General features: G+C 46.2%; 1 protein-coding gene across 2 annotated transcripts in view; it reads right to left on the bottom strand.

Moving 5' to 3' along the window:
• Positions 1-19,448, bottom strand: part of MARS1 (methionyl-tRNA synthetase 1) — a 25,616-nt gene extending 6,168 nt beyond the window's left edge. For both annotated transcript variants that reach the window (XM_081900720.1, XM_081900721.1), the window contains exons 1-16: positions 19,233-19,448; positions 16,573-16,663; positions 15,387-15,486; positions 13,146-13,280; positions 11,887-11,962; positions 9,716-9,888; positions 8,603-8,715; positions 7,931-8,047; positions 6,947-7,150; positions 5,120-5,321; positions 4,696-4,770; positions 4,368-4,538; positions 3,471-3,566; positions 2,975-3,092; positions 1,287-1,500; positions 681-812 (exon numbers count right to left, since the gene is read on the bottom strand). In XM_081900720.1, the coding sequence (XP_081756846.1) occupies positions 681-812; positions 1,287-1,500; positions 2,975-3,092; positions 3,471-3,566; positions 4,368-4,538; positions 4,696-4,770; positions 5,120-5,321; positions 6,947-7,150; positions 7,931-8,047; positions 8,603-8,715; positions 9,716-9,888; positions 11,887-11,962; positions 13,146-13,280; positions 15,387-15,486; positions 16,573-16,663; positions 19,233-19,335 (2,120 nt within the window). In that variant the 5' untranslated portion in view covers positions 19,336-19,448. The remainder of the gene's footprint in view (positions 1-680; positions 813-1,286; positions 1,501-2,974; positions 3,093-3,470; positions 3,567-4,367; positions 4,539-4,695; positions 4,771-5,119; positions 5,322-6,946; positions 7,151-7,930; positions 8,048-8,602; positions 8,716-9,715; positions 9,889-11,886; positions 11,963-13,145; positions 13,281-15,386; positions 15,487-16,572; positions 16,664-19,232) is intronic.

Below are 19,448 nucleotides of genomic sequence, written 5' to 3'. Positions count from 1 at the left end.
GAAAAACAGAAAATTTGTAGGAGGAGCCAAACCAGGGAAGAAGAAAATGTAGCAGTCTCCTCTTCGCCCTAGCTGCTAGAAGGGACCAGGGCTCATAAATAACCACTTGCCTTATACCTGGGGCAACTTAACAACAACCTCCAGGCAACCATGCAGATTATTATTATTATTTTGTAAATCAGCTGTTGGTTCCCCACCACCCCATTTTTCAAACCCTCAGACTACCACAAAATACTAACACAGATCCATCCGGACAAGCAGACTAGTAAAACACCTTGCAGGTTATCAAATTTTGTCAAGTTATTTGCAAGGGTGCCAGAGCCTGCTTTTTCATTGCTTTATCTCTACCTTAATCTTAGCATGTCAGATTTGCCTCTCAAAAAGGCATAGGATAAAAAGCACACACAGATTCATAACCAGAAATAAGCGTCTAACACAATGCGAGTAGAACTCTGGAAGTGAAGATTTGTTCCACAAGCATTTACTTGCAGTTAATGAAAAGGATATCTGCACATGCTCATGAGAGAGACAGATATAGATATAACTAATTCACATGTTCAGAGCCAATCTGGAGATGATCTCCTTAGCCAACATTCTGCTGCCCTTTTCAGTACTTGTCTAAACAAGGGATGGAACCAGGCCCTCAGGCTAATGGCACATGCCAGGTCCTAAGGACGTACTTGACCTTCTCCAACAACTGGTTGTACTGGCGCAGCTCCAGAGTGATGTGAACCAACAGACTTTTGTCATCCTGACTCAGCTCCATGGTGGGGACGTGTCCCCCAAAGAATTTGCACACAAAGGACCCGGCTCTGAGAGAGAGAGGAGAGAGGGATGAGGGACAAATTTTATTGTAAGCCATTAAATCCTAAAGTTCTGGCATAGTCATTTTATTTTACAGAAAACCAGACTAACTGTAATGATTTGATGGTTGTATTGCTTTTTGATTGCTGTGAAGCCAATGATTTGCATGCAATAAATGTATGGCTAATGAACAGGCAGATCACTTAAAATTTCTAACTGGATACAACAAAAATAGGAGTTTGCAGGCTATGTACAAAGCAGCATCTCCCAACCAGGGATGGGAACAGACCTGTATCCATTACATAAGTACAAATCCACTGAACAAACCATGTGTTGGGTAAATTACCTGCTTTCCTTTTCTTTATATGAACTATCTGACATACATTTGTAATCCTGTTCCTCTCAACCACCACCACCACCAGGCTGCCATGTTCTAGTTTCACTGTGGATTTGAATGACTCTTTCCCTCCTCACCCCATTACCTGTTGATGAAGTTGCCAAGGGTGTTGAGAAGCTCTGAATTGTTTTTAAGCATGAGATCATTCCAGGAGAAGGCACTATCCTGGCTCTCAGGCCGCAAGTAGAGCAAGTAGAAGCGCCAGATGTCTGCAGGGATGCCCGTGTCTTTGGCCATATCTCCAAAGACCCCCACACCACGACTCTTGGAGAATTTGCCATCCTCGTAGTTCAAGTACTCTGCAGAAAGGAAGATCAAGTGATGGCTTTAAAAGAGGATAAGGTTCTCAATGACTACTAGCCAATATGTCTATGCTCTCCTTCCAGTGTGGAGGCAGTTGGTTGGCATCGTCATCTGTCTGTCTTAAGCGACAATGGAGTGTGCCTCCAGGGGCAAAGTCAAACGGCTGTGGTAGCAGAACCCAAGACCTCCCTGGAGCACAAGCCTGGGCAGTGTTTATGGAGGTCCTGGGTTGCTCAGACAACAAAACCCCACTAACGTACAGTGGTACCCCGCAAGACAAATGCCTCGGAAGACGAAAAACTTGCTAGACGAAGGAGTTTTTCATTTTCTTAGCCGCTTCGCAAGACGCATTTCCCTATGGGCTTGCTTCGCAAAACGAAGCTTGCCCCGCAAGCTCCGGGGATAGCAGGGAAGTGCAGCGCGTCTTCCCCGCTGTCCCCGGACCCCTTTTGAACCAAGGGGCAGCAACGGGGAGAAGCGATCTTCTCCCCTCCGCCCCTTGCTTCAAAAGAGGGGACAAGGGGCGGCAACGGAGAGAAGCGATTCTCCCCGCTGCCCCTTCCCTTGCTTTAAATCAGGTCCGGGGACAGAGGAGAAGGCGTGCACCTTCCCCTCTGTCCCCGGAGATTGCGGGGCAGGCAACGGGGAGAAGATTCTCCCCGCTGCCCCTTGCTTTAAAACAGGTCCAGGGATAGAGGGGAAGGCGCGTGGCGCTTCTCCCCTGTCCCCGGACGGTCTCCATAGGAACGCATTGATTGATTTTCAATGCATTCCTATGGGAAACCGTGCTTCGCAAGACGAAAAACTCGCAAGAAGAAAAAACTTGCAGAACGAATTAATTTCGTCTTGCGAGGCACCACTGTAGTCCAAAGGAAAGCAGAGCAATGCGTTTGGCACCAGCTTGGCTGCAGGAGCTGCTGGAAGGAGGCGTCCAAGGAACCACCCAACCATCTTAGGGCCTCCACTCCTCAGTCCTTTCTTCTCCCAAAGAGATCCCGCAAATCAGCGGAGGTTTAGGATCAGAATTGTCCTTCTAGGTGGGCTACCTTCTCAAACTGAAGAGCCCCACCTGTCGCTCACTTCCCTCTACAGCACGTGCAGAAACTGCCTTCTTGACCACGGGACCCATCATTGGTCTTGTCAGCTCAATCTCTGTGTGCAGGGGAAGTCCCTACCTCACCTCTGAATATGCCTCTGAATATCAGGAAATGGGCGCAGCACTGTTGGACTCAGGAGTCCTACTTGCGGGCTTCCCATAGGGATCTGCTTTGCCACTGCCTTTGGCATCAACCAGCAGGGCTCATGTTCTTAGGGAGTTTTAAAGGTTGGCTCAAATCCCACTTCAATAGCTCCACTACAGCTTCCAGGCCACATAAGATGCAACCTTTTTTGTGACATAGTCTAGCTTAAACCAGCAGGGTTTGGAAATGAACGAGCGGCAGGTGGGGCCAACTCTCACACACAGAGTACCTGTTGCAATAAGATGGTTGACGAGCGTGTATCGATCCCCAGTACCCAGCAACGAACAGGGAAACACAACACTATGGAAGGGGACGTTGTCCTTGGCCATGAAGTTATAAAGCTGAACCTGAGAAGAAACAAGAGGTGGACTGCATGGTTAAGTCACACAACCCCCTCACTCTTTGCTGCCCCAAATGGCTGACTAGTATAAAGGGCATTTGTTTGGAGGGGTGTTACAGAAGCACACATGCCCCTGAGGATGGGATAATCACATGGGTGTACAGGCACCCTGGGTCCTACACATGCTCCCACCCCATCTCCAGTGCTTTGATACACCATCAGACAGAACATCTGCCTGGATTCTAGACTGAAGACACACACGAGAAAACTACTGTACACCCTTTACATAAAATGAGCTTATCTGGAAGGGAGCTCTCGGTCTTATTCCTTCTGTGAAAGAGACCAAGCCACAGTGGCAAGTGTGCAAAACTAACAAGCTCATCACCTGTTCTGGGTTCTTCCACCATTTCTCCCATTGGTCAGTGTAATTGGCTGCAATGGACAGGTAGCCAATGGGGGCATCAAACCAGACGTAGAACACCTATGGAGAGAGAAGGGGGGGGCAATACATGAGGGGATGGTTCACAGAAGGCAGGCAAGGGAGCACTTTCAGAGACCGGAGTGGCTAGTCTTCCAGTAACATCCTGCCTTTGACTTTTCCTGACCAACATTTCACTTGAAATTTGACACATCTGCTCATACACATATTTTCAATCCTTATTTTTGAAGTATGGAAGGCCATACTGTTGCTTAATTTCTAAAACAGGGCAGGCCACAGCTCAAACCTTTAAGACAATGCCAATTATGTGGAGAGTGGCTGCTGATTCTTCAGTGGTGAACTGTAGGTATTGTGCCCATGCTTAAATGAATCAACAACACTTGACCATTCTGGAGCTGTACCATAGGTTTCAAGGGTTGAATCAATAATTAAACTACAGGCATAAGTTCTGGTTAATTAGCAAAACGACGAGTTTTAGTCAAAGTATGAATAAATTTGATTGGAATTAAAAAGCATTTGATTGACTGGCAAATGAATAATACAATTGAGAAGTTTATTTTTGATGTTCAGAAAACAGACAGACACAACTCAGACAACTTTCTGGGCTCCTTTTACAATGCCCTCCTTTTTCTCCAGGCACCACTGACACTAAGTCGTTTTGCCTCTAGACTCCCTACCTGCTAGAACTCCCAATGCCCTGATCCATCCTGCTGAAATTGTACTGTCTTTCCTATGGTGTCCCTCAAAAAGAAAAAGCCTTGGACCACAGAATAAGAACAAGCACTCAGCAAGACCATGAAAGGATTAAGCACTGGTCCCCTGGGTCTTTACCCCATCACTCACCTTGTCACGGAAGTCATCCAAAGGGACTGGCGTGCCCCACTTCAGGTCTCGAGTAATGCACCGTGGCTTGAGCCCATCACGGATCCAGGAACGGCTGATATATCTTGCATTGGGGGTCCAGTCCCCAGTGGACTGAGAGACAGCCAGCCACTTTTCCAGGCTCTCTTCTAGCTAAGGGTGAGAAGATCAGAGACTGTGAATGGGGATCCTGGGTGTAATGTCATAAGATCTAGGGCTCATTATGATTGCTAACAACACTAAGCAAACTGTACATCACATGTACATCGTACTGTCCTTTAAAGACACTAGTAAAACAAGAGAGACTCACCTTGGGCAGGTCCAGGAACAGGTGCTGGGAGGATTTCACCACAGGGGTCGCCTGGCAGACTTTGCAAACTGGTTTCTGCCAGGATAGAAAGAAGACAAGGCCATGGTATGCTTGACATTAAGCCCAGCAAGTAAACAACATGCAGGAAGTAGTACCAAGCGCATATGAAGGACCGCCACACATGCAAATTCTTGTGTGTTGGAAAGTTATTATTGGCTGCACCTTCCCTTGTTTTGACTGACAAGCCCACATTTTAATCAATGAATTGTTTTCCAGGGAACAGCGATTTGGGGAAACTATGTTTGTTCTTCACATGGATCTATGCTATTTCCTCCACTACCATTAATTTTCCTATGCAAATCATGTATGTATGTAGGTTCCCAGGACAGTATGTAGGTTCCCAGGACCATATGGGTGGCAGTACCTTAAGTTCAGTGGCATTGATCAGTTTGCCACATTTGTCGCACTGGTCCCCGCGGGCCTCTTCATAGTTGCAGAAGGGGCAGATGCCTTCCACAAAGCGGTCAGCCAGGAACCGTGAACAGTTCTCACACTTCAGCTGATCCACTGTCTCTGTCAGAAGGTAATTGCGCTCCAGTAGCTTCTGGAAAATGTCCTGAGCTATCCTGAGGCGAGGAAGAGAAGAAACACATGAAGGAGGGACATCCTCAACCTTCATAGGGCACACACCCAAAAAATCACATCAAGGAAAACTTGGCAGTCAGTCCATGAACAATTAGCAGACCAGTGTTTGTCTTGGGCTTGCCAACTGCATCTACACCTTCTGCTGATGATTCTCTAATACAGCAGGAAGGCTGGCAAAGCACTTCATACCTCTAGGACAGGTGTGAGAAACCTTGGGCCCTCCAGATGTTGATGAACTACAACTCCCACCAGTCCCAGCAAGCATGACCAATGGGAAGGGGTGTTGGGAGTTGTAGTTCATCAATATCCATCGGTCCAAAGGTTCCCCACACCTGCTCTAGAACACGGAGTCCTGCTCTCCTGTGCCCACCATGGTCCAATTTAAGGAGGTCTCATAACACTACCTGTAGTGTGAAATTCATGGCTCAATTGTCCATTGGTCAGTTAAGAACCTTTCTACGGCACAAAGGAAGTCCCACTGACTTGGTTCTGCATTGCTGAACCCTGTAACATGTGGCTTGCCTTACTTGCTCAAGCCACTGGAAAGTGACCAAACAGCAAACACCTGTGTTATAGATCATTTATTTATTTATTTTTATTATTATTATTATTATTATTTCCAAAGTGGTGTACAAAAGATTAAACTGCATCTTATCTTTAGATGTGTATTTGACCTTGTATTTGACCTTGCTTCACAGGAGGGGACTGAACATGCTTCCTACGCCAGTACACATAAGCATGCTAACTAAAATTCCATCTGTCCCAGTTAGTATCCTCGGACAATGCTATTCTGCTCATTCAGAGATAGGGATAAAAGTACTGTTACAAATCACTTTATCAGTTTACCATTGAACAAGACAGGCCTGCAGCCAGTACATGCAAGCTGCTAACCAGTCAGGACTGCATTCTGAGTTTATCTGCCAGACCTCATATATGATGTGGCGCACCTGAAGTTCACACTTAGTGGCACCATACACTCTTTTGTAATACACCAATGGCAGCTGTACAGGATTAGTCAGAAGAAGAGAACCCACATCCTAACTCAGCCCGTGCACCAATGACTTCCAAGGAACCCATCTACCACCTCTCAGCAATCAAAATTAACCCATCAGTAAGTTACTAGCCCACAAGGAGTTCCTTCTCACCCACATATATGCTGTTTTGTCATTTGTAGCCCAAGGCAGGGGGGAAATAGCAAACAAAGCCAAATTTTGAAAAGCTTCCCTTTTTAAAAAACTTGCTACATTGAGCACAGTCATTTACAAGCATGCCTTAAACCTGTACTTGGCACCAATGCCTCACCCTGAGCGCTCAGTTTGAGTAGAGGGGCAACAATTTGAAATAATTTAAATAAAAACATATTATGTGCCCTCAGGTTTTTAGGTACAGGCATGCCTTGTTTCATGGCAGCTGGACCTCCATGGTCACAGAAACTGTAAACAAGTCCGTCAGTCTTTTCTGCCCATCTCTAATAGCCAGTTTTACAGTTCTTAAAGGCTAAGACAATAAGTGGTTTGTAAGAGAGAGCGCAAAGTAGTGCTGCCACATGAGGCATTCATGCTCCTTTTCCCTTGGCCATTGTGCTCCCTTTCCTGGCAGTACTTACTTGGTCTGATGGGGTGTGGTGGTGCGGCCAAAGTAGTCAAAGGAGATTTTGAACCATTGGTAGATCTGGGCATGGACAGTGTAGTACTTATCACAGATTTGCTGCGGTGTCAGCCCCTCCTCCATGGCCTTTGTCTCTGTGGCAGTGCCGTACTCATCAGTACCGCACAGGTACAGTGTGTTCCAGTTGCGCAAACGACAGTACCTGGACAGGACACAAGAAGTGAAGCAGGATGCTTATCCTGCAAGGACCAAAGCTTCACACAATCCCTCTGTTACTTCAAATGGGTCAGAGCTCTCTGGGAAAGCACATGCTTTGAATGCAGATGGTCCCAGGTTACATTTCTGGTACCTCCAGTTAAAAAACACTCCGGCAGCAGGGCTGGGAAAGGCCTCATCTTCAGGTCTTGGGGGGCCATTGATACTCAGAACAGAGCAGAAAATGAGGCTGCATGGACCAGTAGTCCACTTGATGTGAGGCAGTTTCATATGATCTCATTAGATTAACAGTTAAACCCTGTCTATGATTAGTTGGAAATAACCCTCACTGAACTCAGTGGCTCTTACTCTGTAATAACTGTTTAGAACTGGAGCCTAAGACCTGCCCAAGATCCAAGTTGCAACACACAGAAAATATTTTTTATTTTCTTTCATAATATGTATACACTGCCTGCCTCAAAGTAGTTTGCAAAGTGTATGTAGGCAACGTAAGCACAGGTATCCAAATATACATATTGTGGGATTTTGCAAATTCATTTTAAAATCAGATTCATTAAAACAACACCAAATAGCAAGAAATCAATTGACTCATATCACCAACCACTCTGATATTACCAGGTACAAAGGCAGCTCTACTGGAGTGGATACACCTTGAAAATAAAATGCCAAAAGAATAAATTCTCAGTCTCCCATTAACCCACCTCCCCTTTTCAAGTGACTGACATATCCTAACAAGAGTCGGGGACGAAAGGCATCACCATCTTACCTGGCAAAAGTATCGGCACTGAGGACACAGCCAATGATATTCCCAAGGTGAGGCACGTTGTTGACATAGGGCAGGGCGCTGGTGATCAGCACGTTCTTCATGCCTTCCACAGGAAGTCTGCAAAGATGAGCCACAAGAAATGGAGCCAGATTTTAAGGAGAGAAACTGTGCTTTGGTAGAAGAGCAGGGAGACACAAGAAGGAAAAAAGGCTGCTCTGTGAGGTTACACAGTAAGTATCCGGGCTCCTGGGGAAGTTGCCCCTGAAACTTAGAAAGGCCAGTTCTTTTTAGGCTGGATGCTAGTAAAAACAGATCCTGATACTCTGCTAAATTTGCAAATTGGCGTTTGGCTCCTAAACCTCATGGCTGTGGGGAAACTCCATTAAAAATGATCACACATCACCACAAAATGGCCTATACAGAGGAGAGGGCTGTTGTGCTGTGCACCATGTTGCACTGATAAGGGCTAACCACTAACCCTAACACTGATGTCAATGTTCACCATGATATAGGTACAGATTTATTTTCATATATTCATACATACAGATATGTTTGGGATTTTAAGACATAGAACAGGAACATAGTTCTGCTCTTTGCTTTGAAGTTCTCTTCAAAACAGCCCCACATCATTTCCACTAAGGCCAGGGCATTTTAGCCTAGCAAGGTACTTACATAGGCTGCTGTGGCTTCCAAGGTTTGGGGAGGCCAGCTGGCCCTCTGACCCAGACTTCTGCAATTGTTGCAATCTCCTCCTCAGACAGAGACCTCTGAGTGGATTCCTCTTCCTAGAGAGAGGAACAAAAATCCATCTCCAAGCCTGCTTTGCAGGTGCTCAGTACCCGGCACCCAGAAGGCAATCACTATGCTGATGCACAAAGCGGCACAGTCCAAAACTGCAAGTGTGGCTCAAACACACCAGGGCAGTCGGCACCCTCTTGGTGCATCTTCCCTCCCCACATGATGCTTTAGTACTTACTGGGCTAAATACCAGACAACTAAACAAATCCTAAACATCTTCTCAGAATCTAGTCATTGACTTTAACCTCATTTTCACAAGCAGAAGGAAAGATTTTGTTTCATTCATTTTATCTGAATGCCACCTTGCCACCAAAATAAATAAATAAATGCTCAAAGCAGCTTAGGAAAAAGAAACAGAGATGCATTTCAAACAAACACGACAAAAACAATTTCATAACAACATAGCAAAGCAATAGGACCACCCTGCTGAGAGCCTGAGGGCCCTGCTCCTGCCTCCATCTACCTGGCCCAGGGCAGGGCCTGACAGGCTTCCTAAGGACTGCTGCTGCTGCCCAGCAGAGAGGGCTTCTTCCCTTAAATTGTTTTTATATCCTTTTAATTTTTTTTTACATTTCAACGGTTTTAAACTGGGCTATAAAGGCACTTGGTGGGATGTGAGGGGCAGGGGTAGTTGTTGTTCTCTTTGACATCTGCTGGGAGGGTATTCCACAGGGTGGGTGCCACTACCGAGAAGGCCCTCCACCTGGTTCCCTGTAACTTGGCTTCTCGCAGTGAGGGAACCGCCAGAAGGCCCTCGGCGCTGGACCTAGAGTGTGTGTTTCTGGCGTTGGACAATCGGAGCAGATTAGGGATTCTGCTGGTTTACTGCCCGCCTCGCTGCCTAGCAGTCTCCCTTCCAGAGCTGACAGAGCTGGTCTCTGGGGAAGCATTCAGCCTTCCCTTTCCCCCACCTGCAGCACGATGTGCTATTCTTAGCACCATTTGAAGAGAACTGGAGGCCCGGTTCACACAGAAGGAGGACAATACCTTCAGCTCATTAGTAGCTGGCTTCTCAAAAGCCTGGTTGGGAGCAGGATGCTTTTGCAGATAAGCCTTCAGCTCCAGCAATCCTTTGGGCGTCCATACAGATTCAACAGCCTTCTTGCAGTACTCCTTCTGGTTCATGTTCTGGAACCATCTCCTCAAGGCTTTTAACTCATCTTTAAAATCAAACAAATTCCAGAGGAAAAAATCTCACCTTGGCAACTGCTCAGTCTCAAATAGAAATGTATTGAGTTCCTATTTGTTAACACCCACCCCCCACAATCTGCGAAGATCCCTGCCACTGACTCAAAACTAGTTGGAGACTAGTTTTGCCAGGAGAGCCCTGCAGGAGCATAAGCCGCTGTCCTTGAAGACTGAATTTGGAGCGGGCCAGGGGGGATCTGGAGAAGTGGGGGCCCTTAATTTTGGAGGGACTTTGAAACATGCTTTTAAATATTTTCTGGACTACACTGCCGACTGTGGGAAATGGGACTGTGGGGAATGGGCTGATCTGCTGAGGAGAGACGGAGATATTTTTGACTTGGAGCATCCCCGAGACCTACTCCTCAACAAGAAAGGAAAGAAATTAAGAAAGAGATCAACAAAAGACAAGATAAAGTGCAGGTACAAACAAGAAGAAGATCTGCAGAAGGGACATGGAAAAGACTTAAGAGCCTCGGACATAAGATTACCAGGTTGATGGACTAGATGGAATGGACAGTAAGGACTGACATAACCCGAGACCAGGAAGAAGAGACGTTGGAGGAAGATTGGAAGAAAATTTATTTTGGGAATTAGTGTAAAATTAATGAGCATAAGGAAAAATGTTGGAATGAAAATATTTGGCTTTAGTAGAAATGATATAAGGAATTATGTACAAATAAATATTGTTTTAAGCTTTAAGGTATTTTATGGTAAGATAAGGTTAAAATAAATTAAGGTAAATTGAATGACAGAATATAGTGAAAGATGGAAAGGATTTGCTGAGCTAATTAATAGGTTAGACTGTTAAGACAAATTACTCAATAAAAATTGAGAAAGATGGAAAGAATTTGCTGAAACAAATAACTAAACTAGAATACAAAAAGGGAGGTGTGAGGAGGTCGATGAAACAAGTAAATGAAAGATAAAGATATGGAATATTGGATGTGTGTTTTTTTATTGTTATTGTTGTATTGGTTTTTATGGTTTTTTCCCCTTTTTTATGTATTGTTATGTATGTTTTGTTAATTTTTTTGTTGTTTTCCTCTTTTCTTTTTTCTGTAATTTTTGAAACTTCTAATAAATATCATTTTTTAAAAAAAATAGTTTTGCCAGGAGACTTCTTCTGGGCAAAGCAAGCATGGTTGGAATCACCAGAGTGATCAGAATCAAGATAGCCAGGGGGGAAACGAAACAAAAAGAAAGCTATTGCACCCTTATCTCAGTGTGGTCTAAATAGTGTTTTGAATGCCCTAGGATCCCTCTGTGAGATGATAGCAGTAGCAGACTATCCTTCCCCTGAAAGAGTTTGCCAGGGCTTGTCTTCCCCTGTAGCACGCAGCCACAAGAGCATGTAAGGTTTTTCCCAAGGTGCACTCAGGGGCAAGGCAGCAACTGAGCAAGTCGCTTTGGTGCTGCATATGAGCTGGTTGTGTCCTCTGCAATGCAAGGGGGCTCCCTGAAGGCAGAATGTTTGGCAATGATCCATATGCTTTCATTACTGAGAGAGGGAAGAGTGTGAAAAGAAGGACCCCAGTTATGTATCTATTTATCTATCCAGTGTTTTTTCAAAAAAAAAACCATTTAGGGGTACTCTCATCTTCCTACTCATATTGAAATGCTGCCCCTCAATGAGGCCAAACTTAGATTCACAAAATGTTTAGGGGTATGCGTCCCCCCACAAAAAAGCACTGTATTTATCTATCATATTTATATCCCACTTTTCTCCAAGGAGCTCAAGGCGGCACTAACGTTCTCCTCCTCCCCATTTTATCCTCACAAGAACCCTGTGGGGAATGTGACTGGGCCAAGGTGGCCCAGTGAGATTCATGACTGAGTGATTATGGACGGGGAGAGGAGCGGAGCCAGAGAAACACACAGAGGCTCATCCAAACCAGCAGGCAGATCGGCACATCAAAGTTGCCTCCTGTGGCCTTAGTGTGCACACTAAGGCCTTTGGCAGCATCTCTCACCTGGCAGGAAGGATTCATCCCTTAACAGAGGGAACAAGGAGCCCCACAAGACGACATCAACAGCTGACTCAGCATCCTAGATAAAAAAAGGTTAGGGGGAAATTGGTTCACAAGTGTGAACGGGAGGGGCAACAGGACAGAATAAACTCTAGAACAGGGTTGAAAAGGGTTTCCCAAAAGGCACAAACTCTTTCCATAATATGCATTTAATATTAAGTTTAAACTTTCCAGAATTAATACTGAAGAGACCTCCGTGCCTCTGTTAACCATTTTATCAGAGGGCTCCTTTTTATTATTACAGAGCAATTTGCAAAATTCCTAAATGTAGAAATTTTGCATAGGCTGCTTTATGGCGCATGCACACACACTGCAATCTTTTTACTAACTTATGTAATTTACATTCTATAACTTTTGCATTTGTGCTCAGTGGGCCATAAACAAATTATATATTTGATTTATCTTGTCAGCAAAAGCCAGCATAACGTAGCAATTGAGTACACATATTCTGTAATAAGCTTTTTATATAAGACAATAAACTCGTGTTCTGAAATGGTCACTGGGAAATACAAATGCACCAACTGAAAGGACGGGTGTTCTTGTCCGATCTCTTACTCGAGGCAGGATAGCCTTGTGCATTCTGTGCCTCTATTGTTCCAAATTGTACAAGAACAGCACTTGGTATAAAATTTAGCATCCAGAATATTCCAGCTTTTATTATTTCATTTTGCAGTTTTTAGCCCTTCAGGTGAGAAAGCTCAGCAAGCATTGCGCTCACGCATACAGGCCTAAGCCTCAAAAGTCAGAGGTGAGGCCTCAATGGCACTTCAAGCAATTATACTTCTCTCCCCGTTCTTTGCCTTTCTCCCCTCACTTTGCTTTGTTTTCCCCTCCCCTTGGTCCTCCTGGGACAAGAGCCACATAAAAGGATGTGTTGCAAATGGCAAGACCTTGGCTTGGAACCAGTCCTGCCAAGGACAACGGGGGGAGGGGGGTGTAGATTCAAAGTAGTGCTAAGGAGATTCTTCACCAGGGCAAACAAAATGGCATGCACTGATGAAGAAATCTCCCTGCTCCTCCCCACAGACGCTGTTCTGGGGGTTCTGGAGGATGAGGTGAGGAATTCCTGTTGCACACGCAAGATTCATTGCGCTGGCGCCCACTATTTAGCTTGAAAAATCCAGAGTTATTGGATATCCCTCTCAACTCTACCAATCCTTTGTCAGTAATGCTCATTTTGCTACACAGCGATTCTTACTTACCCCGGTAAGATAAGGAGTACCCCTTTTGACAAGGGTCTGGTCAATGTAGTTCAGTGGTTTCTGAATAATCTCCAAAACCTCCTCTCCTTTCTTTCCATGAACCAAATGAAGATACAAGGCTGCAGACAAAGCCGGCTAAGAGGAAAGCCAGAGGAGAGGCATGTTAGGGCCCTCTTGTGCCTCATGTTGTTATCCCTCACCCTTGATCAAAAGTAGGTTGCCCTCTCCTAAGATTACAACTGATACCCTATTTTACAGTGAAAGGAATAGTGCATATTGGCAGCCCTGGATAAAAGCAAATATAAAAGCTAGTTTCCCTCCACACTGCCACAATTCAGAATTAACCAAGGACCAGAGAATGAACCTATGCAGGGCTATAAGAAAGGATGTGGAAAGGGAAGCAGGATCGATTCTCACCAGTGTTCCACAGCAAGCTTGGTGCCTGCCCCAGTGGTCTATTCCAAGCCACCATGTTACTTTTAGGTATACAGACACATTGAGCTCCCCTGCCCCCCAGCCAATGGCGCTTACATTATATAGTGGTACCTCGTGTTGCAAACGTAATTCGTTCTGGAGGTCCGTTCTTAACACAAAACCGTTCTTAACCTGAGGTGCACTTTTGCTAATGGGGCCTCCCGCTGCCGCCGCACCATTTCTATTCTCATCCTAGGGCAAAGTTCTCAACCCGAGGTACTACTTCTGGGTTAGTGGCGTTTGTAACCTGAAGCATCTGTAACCTGAGGTACCACTATATAAGCTCTACTCTCTGTGTGTGTGTGTGTGTGTGTGTGTGTGTGTGAGAGAGAGAGAGAGAGAGAGAGAGAGAGAGAGAGAGAGAGAGAGACTGACTTCATCATAATGGCAGACATTTTGCTAGCCAGATTTTACATGTTTAGTTCCTGTGTTCAGTCTCTGCAACTCTCATGCTAATGAAGACACAGAACTTGAGGAAACCCTAAGCAGATGAATAGCTGGCTTCCCCACCCCCACTTAATGATTTTCATTGAGTTTTGTAAGACCGAGTAGAAGGACTGCAATACGGAAGAGAGTTCATAGGAGCAGCCTCAATCCCCAGGCACCGGGCAGTTTTAGCTTCCAACCCAATGGCATTCTTAAGCAAACCCCTGCATCCTCTTCCCTGTAAGTACAGTGGTGCCTCGCTAGACGAAAAGAATTCGTTCCGCGATTCTCTTGTCTAGCGGTTTTTTCGTCTTGCGAAGCAAGCCCATTGACAGCTTAGCGGATTAGCGCTACAGCTGTCAAGCGGCTTCCAGCGATCAGCTGTTAAGCGGCTAATCAGTGGAACAGCTGATAAGCGGCTTAGCGGCTTAAGAAAAGGGCGAAAAAAGCGAAAAAAACCCGCGGGGGGATGCAAGATTTTTTTCGGCTTGCAAAGCAACCCCATAGGGAAATTCGTTTTGCGAAGCGCCTCCAAAACGGAAAACCCTTTCGTCTAGCGGGTTTTTCGTCTTGTGAGGCGTTCGTCTTGCGGGGCACCACTGTAAAAGGTTATTATTCATTCTATAGGGAAAGTGCTGCATCCTTAAGCCAAGGGGGAGGGCAGGAAGTGGGGGAGAAGAAAACCTATGCTCCAAACATTAGGTGTAAGAATGTAAGAAGCCACTGTTTTCCACTCCAGCCTGCACTGTTGCATGCAGCACTGTCTCCTTTCTGCTGCGGTTTGTCTTCTGTCAATAACTAGGTTATTTGTCCTTCTGTCCACTGCAGTGAAATTATGTAATATATGTATCTGACTATGTGAATTACTTAGTATGTATGTTATTCCAGCCCATTAATTTCAATTATGTACTGATGGCTGACTGAAAACAACAAAAGCAAATACTGGCGGTATTTGCTGGATTGATTTCCGTTCCGGACATGGGACAAAAAAGTGCATGTTTGCCATTTCCTCCACCATTTCTGTTTTTGTCAGAATTATCCGACATTCCTACTAGGTGGCCCCACTCTCCATCAACAGGAAGCTTAAAGAAGCATCTTGCACACACACCCAGGCGCCCCTGCAATATAAAAATCACTCCCTTCACACCCCACCAACAAGAACTGGGCATTTTGGAAGGACAATAAACCGAGCCTGGGCATCTGGGTATGTAATTAAAGAAAATAAGGCAGCTACTATAACCTTCTTTCATCCCCCCCCCGAACAATACCATCTCCTCTCCATGAACTGCAGGAACATGCAAATGTTCCCACCATAAAGAAACACAGCAATGCTTCACACACCTCCAGCTCAGTTGCATCCCACTCAAACAACTGGTTGGAAAAATTGCTCTCATCCTGGCCCAAATCACGAATTTCTTTTCCAGATAAATGGAAGAAGTACCTAGAAGAAAGAGAGCAGAAGAAACTAAGCACTCTCCACTGGGAATATGTGCACACTTACAGATGAGTTTAAAAGACAATCAGGAAAACAAAACTACAGTAGTGCTTTCGTTCTATCACAAGGAGCCCGCATTAACCCCTTCTGTTCCTAAACCCAGCATGACTGCCTTGTCACATTCTCTAACGTGATGGAGGCTGCTTCACAGAGCTTGCTTTTCTGTGCTCTTCTGCTTCACGCACTCCAGTATGAGATGCATATCTTGTTTCTGTGATGTGTGCTGGCATGACCCAAGACCGCTAGAGAACCAGTGTGGTACAGTGTTTAGAGTGCTAGAGACCTGTGCCCAAATCCCTATTCAACTATCAAACTCACAAGGGGGTTGGGGGGGTGGGATAGCAGTCAATATCTCTGCCTTCCCTTTCCAAACAGGATTATTCTTAGAATAAAATGGGGAAACCCTCGCGTGGGATCCTTGGAGAAAGAGACCAAAATATAAACAGCAACAGAAATTAAGCCTGCCTAACATTCAATGGGAAAAGATTCCAAAGAGCAGACTTTAGCACTTACAAAATTCCCCATGAGGGGACTGGTGGAAAACCCACAAATTTTGGCAGTGCACATGTGTGTCTGATATCAGCATGCCTGGGGCGTGCTAATGTTGGACACGGGCGCCACCGGGCATGCTGACATTGGCATGCACACCCTGGGCACCCACAGTCACAGGGGCAAGCCAGCGCTGCTGGCCCACTCCATTGGTTTTGATGGGACAAATAGTCTTCCCCACCCAGAACCCCTTCTCCCTCAGTAGCAGTGGTGCAGGGTTAACACTGTGGGGACTGGCACAGCCCAGCAGAAGGCTGCACCGGCCTGTATGGTGTCAGGAGATGCCACGCAGGCCAGTGCAGCCTTCTGCCAGGCATGCCTCGGTCCCCTCCAGGCAACTTCTCTGCTCGTACTATCAACACTGCTGGGGTTATCTAGCATCACCAGTACCACAGACATTGGACACACACACACAGAGCTCAAGTGATGTGACCAGTAACTTGACTTGGAAAGCACACAGGGCATTCAGGGCCTCATACTTACTGGCAAATCGTATTTGTGGAGAAGAGGAAAGACTCTTTTTCCAAGTGCAGAGCTGGCAGCTGGGAGCGGGTGAGGAAAGGGACGACATGAGCTGTCAAGGAGGAATATACACAAAACAGAAGTACAGTTTACACACACACAAGAGAATTAACTATTTTCTAGCAGGTCTTCTAGCAGCTGAAAGGGTGCAGAAGAGAGTTTATAGCAAAATAGTATGTATGTTTTATTATACAGGAGCTGTCATATGCAGACCCACATTTTTTAATACCAGATTTAGTTGCTTCAAATGGACTCAGTGGTAAAGCACAACCTTTGCACATGAACAGTTTCAGGTTCAACCCCCACTATCCCCAGATACAGATGGGAAAGATCCAATGACAGGAGTGCCACTCAATCCAGCAGCTAGCCCTCATTTTTGTCTCTAGGCCCAAAGTTGAACTAATGATACCAAACAAACAAACAAACAAACAAAGTTGACATTTTGCCAAATTAAAAAAAAATCTCCCTGGACAGCAATTTTATCCAGAAAAAATAGGACTTCTCTGGGGAAAACCAGGCGTATGGCAACGCTAACATTGCGTTCAATGGCAGATGGAACTGCCAAAGTCTTTTTCCCAGATGCTGGCCCCTTTTCTTTCTTTCTTTCTTTCTTTCTTTCTTTCTTTCTTTCTTTCTTTCTTTCTACCTACCTACCTACCTACCTACCTACCTATCATCTATCTACAAACGCACACATGTTAAACGTATGTAAGTTGTGGACTTGCTGTATAGACTAGAGTTCTTCAACTATGGTTTCCCAAAAGTTGTTTGATTAGAACTGCCATCATCCTGAACCACCAACTAAGCTGGCTGGGACCAATGGAAGTTCCAGTCCAACCTCTGGGGACCAGAGGTTGAAGCAGGCTGTTGCAGGCAGGGACTCCTGTGGGGTACCGATTCCACACCTGCGACCACTAATGTGGGTTAGGATTCTTCCATCTCCTCAGCCCCACTCCCCATACATGACAAATCAGAAGTTAAATGGCTGTCAAATGGAGGATGGTGCAAGCTTGTTTTCTTCTGCTCCGGCGGCTAGGACCTGAACCAAAGTTACAAGCAGGCCTGGACAATATATCGCCCAGGACTGGTATGAGGGGCAGACTGCAATGGCAGCTTCACTCAGCGATATATCATGGGTGAAACCGCCATCACTCCTCATTCTTTCTTCTACCAGCACCCAGCACACCAAGGGAGAACAAATTGCAGCAGGCGCTGGAGGCAGAGGGACGTAGGAGAGGCAGCAGCTTCACCAGTGATAAACCGCTGTGTGAAACTGCCACCTCACTCTGCCCTCATAGTGGCACAGAGGGCTAAACAAGCTGCATTGGCCAGGTGCAATACAGCTTGTTCCTCCTGCTGCTTCTTTAAACCACTTGGCTGAGCAGTGCGTCACTGCCCTTGCCTCAGCCAAGCAGTTTTACAGAGCCCCCAACCCACCTCCAGCTCACATGAGCCAGCAGCAGGGTGGGGGCTCTGTTAAAGTACTCTCGCTCCCCAGCTGAGGGAACTTGATCCTTCTCCTGGTAGGATTGGGACTGCTTAGATGGAGACGGGAGGGTTCGCACCCTCCAGCTGAAGAAGTCTAACCGAGTCCCCACCTCGCCTCTAGCTTGTGCAAACCAGAGATGGGGCTGGGGCTCCATTAGACTTCTCAGTTGAGGGGTGCGGGTGAGTCCCTCTTGGCGAAGATGTTCAAAGGAGTGCTGACCTCGCCTCCAGCTTGCAAGCTGGAGATGGGGTGGGAGATCCATAAGCCCCACATCCCTTTGGCTCATGCATGAACAAGAGGGACATGGAGCTTGTTCAGCTGGGAAGTGGGAGCCTTTGCACCAACCAGCTGAGCAGCGTCAATGAGAGCAGTGACAGTTAACCCAGCGCCTCATTGGCTGGGGTCAATGCAGCTTGCTCTTTCGACATTGTGGTATATTGCCAGACCAGGATGCTTGGCTGGTGATAGATCGTGATGTTGAAAACCTGTCATTGCCCAGCCCTAATTATAAGAAAGGAGATTCTGACCAAACATGGAGAAGAACTATCTGACAGTAAGAGCTGTTTGACAGTGGAACTGTTTTCCTCGAGAGGTGATGGATTCTTCTTCCTTGGAGGTATTTGAGAAGCGTCTGGGTGGCCACCTGTCATGGATGCTTCAGCTGAGATTCCTGCATTGCAGGGAGTTAAACTAGATGACCTGGGTTTTTTATTATTATATTTCTATGCCACTTTTCATTCAAATGAGTCCCAAAGTGGCTTACAAACAATAAATAACATGACTGAAGATAACAGAGCAACAACAGCATAGGCTCTCTTCCAGTTCTACAATTCTCTGATTCATAACCAATCCAGGTTAAGGGATGCTAAATTACAGAAGAGCAGAGGGTGGAGAAGTCCTTAAAAATCAGAATTCAAAGCGTTAGATCGGGATGGGGGATCCTCAGGTGGAAAATCAATGCTGCTGCTGCGATAGGGTTTTGTTTTTCATTTTCAGTCCTTTTCTATTTTACGTCGGAACAGTATAATCCTCCTCCTCATCATAAGCATCTCCCGTGAGACACCTGAAGAGGTGGGCGAAACGGAGGTGTTTCCCGGGAAAGCGGGGGGGGGGGTGCGCCCCCGGCACTCACCCTCCTGAGGGACCCACTTCAGCTCCGCAGGGGCGCCGGTGGCTTCGGCAGCCGCCAGCACCTTCAGCGCCCCGGGGCTGCCTTCGCTCAGGAACAGCTTCATGCTCGCTCGGCTCCGCAGCTGATGCAACTCCGGTCGGACGAGACCCGCACTTCCTCCCGCCGCCCACGTGGCCCGTGGAGCCGGTCGCCCGGACCCTCCCTCCGCACACCCAC

The sequence above is a fragment of the Podarcis melisellensis genome (genome assembly GCF_964234715.1).
Source record: "Podarcis melisellensis genome assembly, chromosome: 2".
NCBI classification, from domain to species: domain Eukaryota; kingdom Metazoa; phylum Chordata; class Lepidosauria; order Squamata; family Lacertidae; genus Podarcis; species Podarcis melisellensis.
This window is presented reverse-complemented; position numbering and strand designations above follow the sequence as displayed.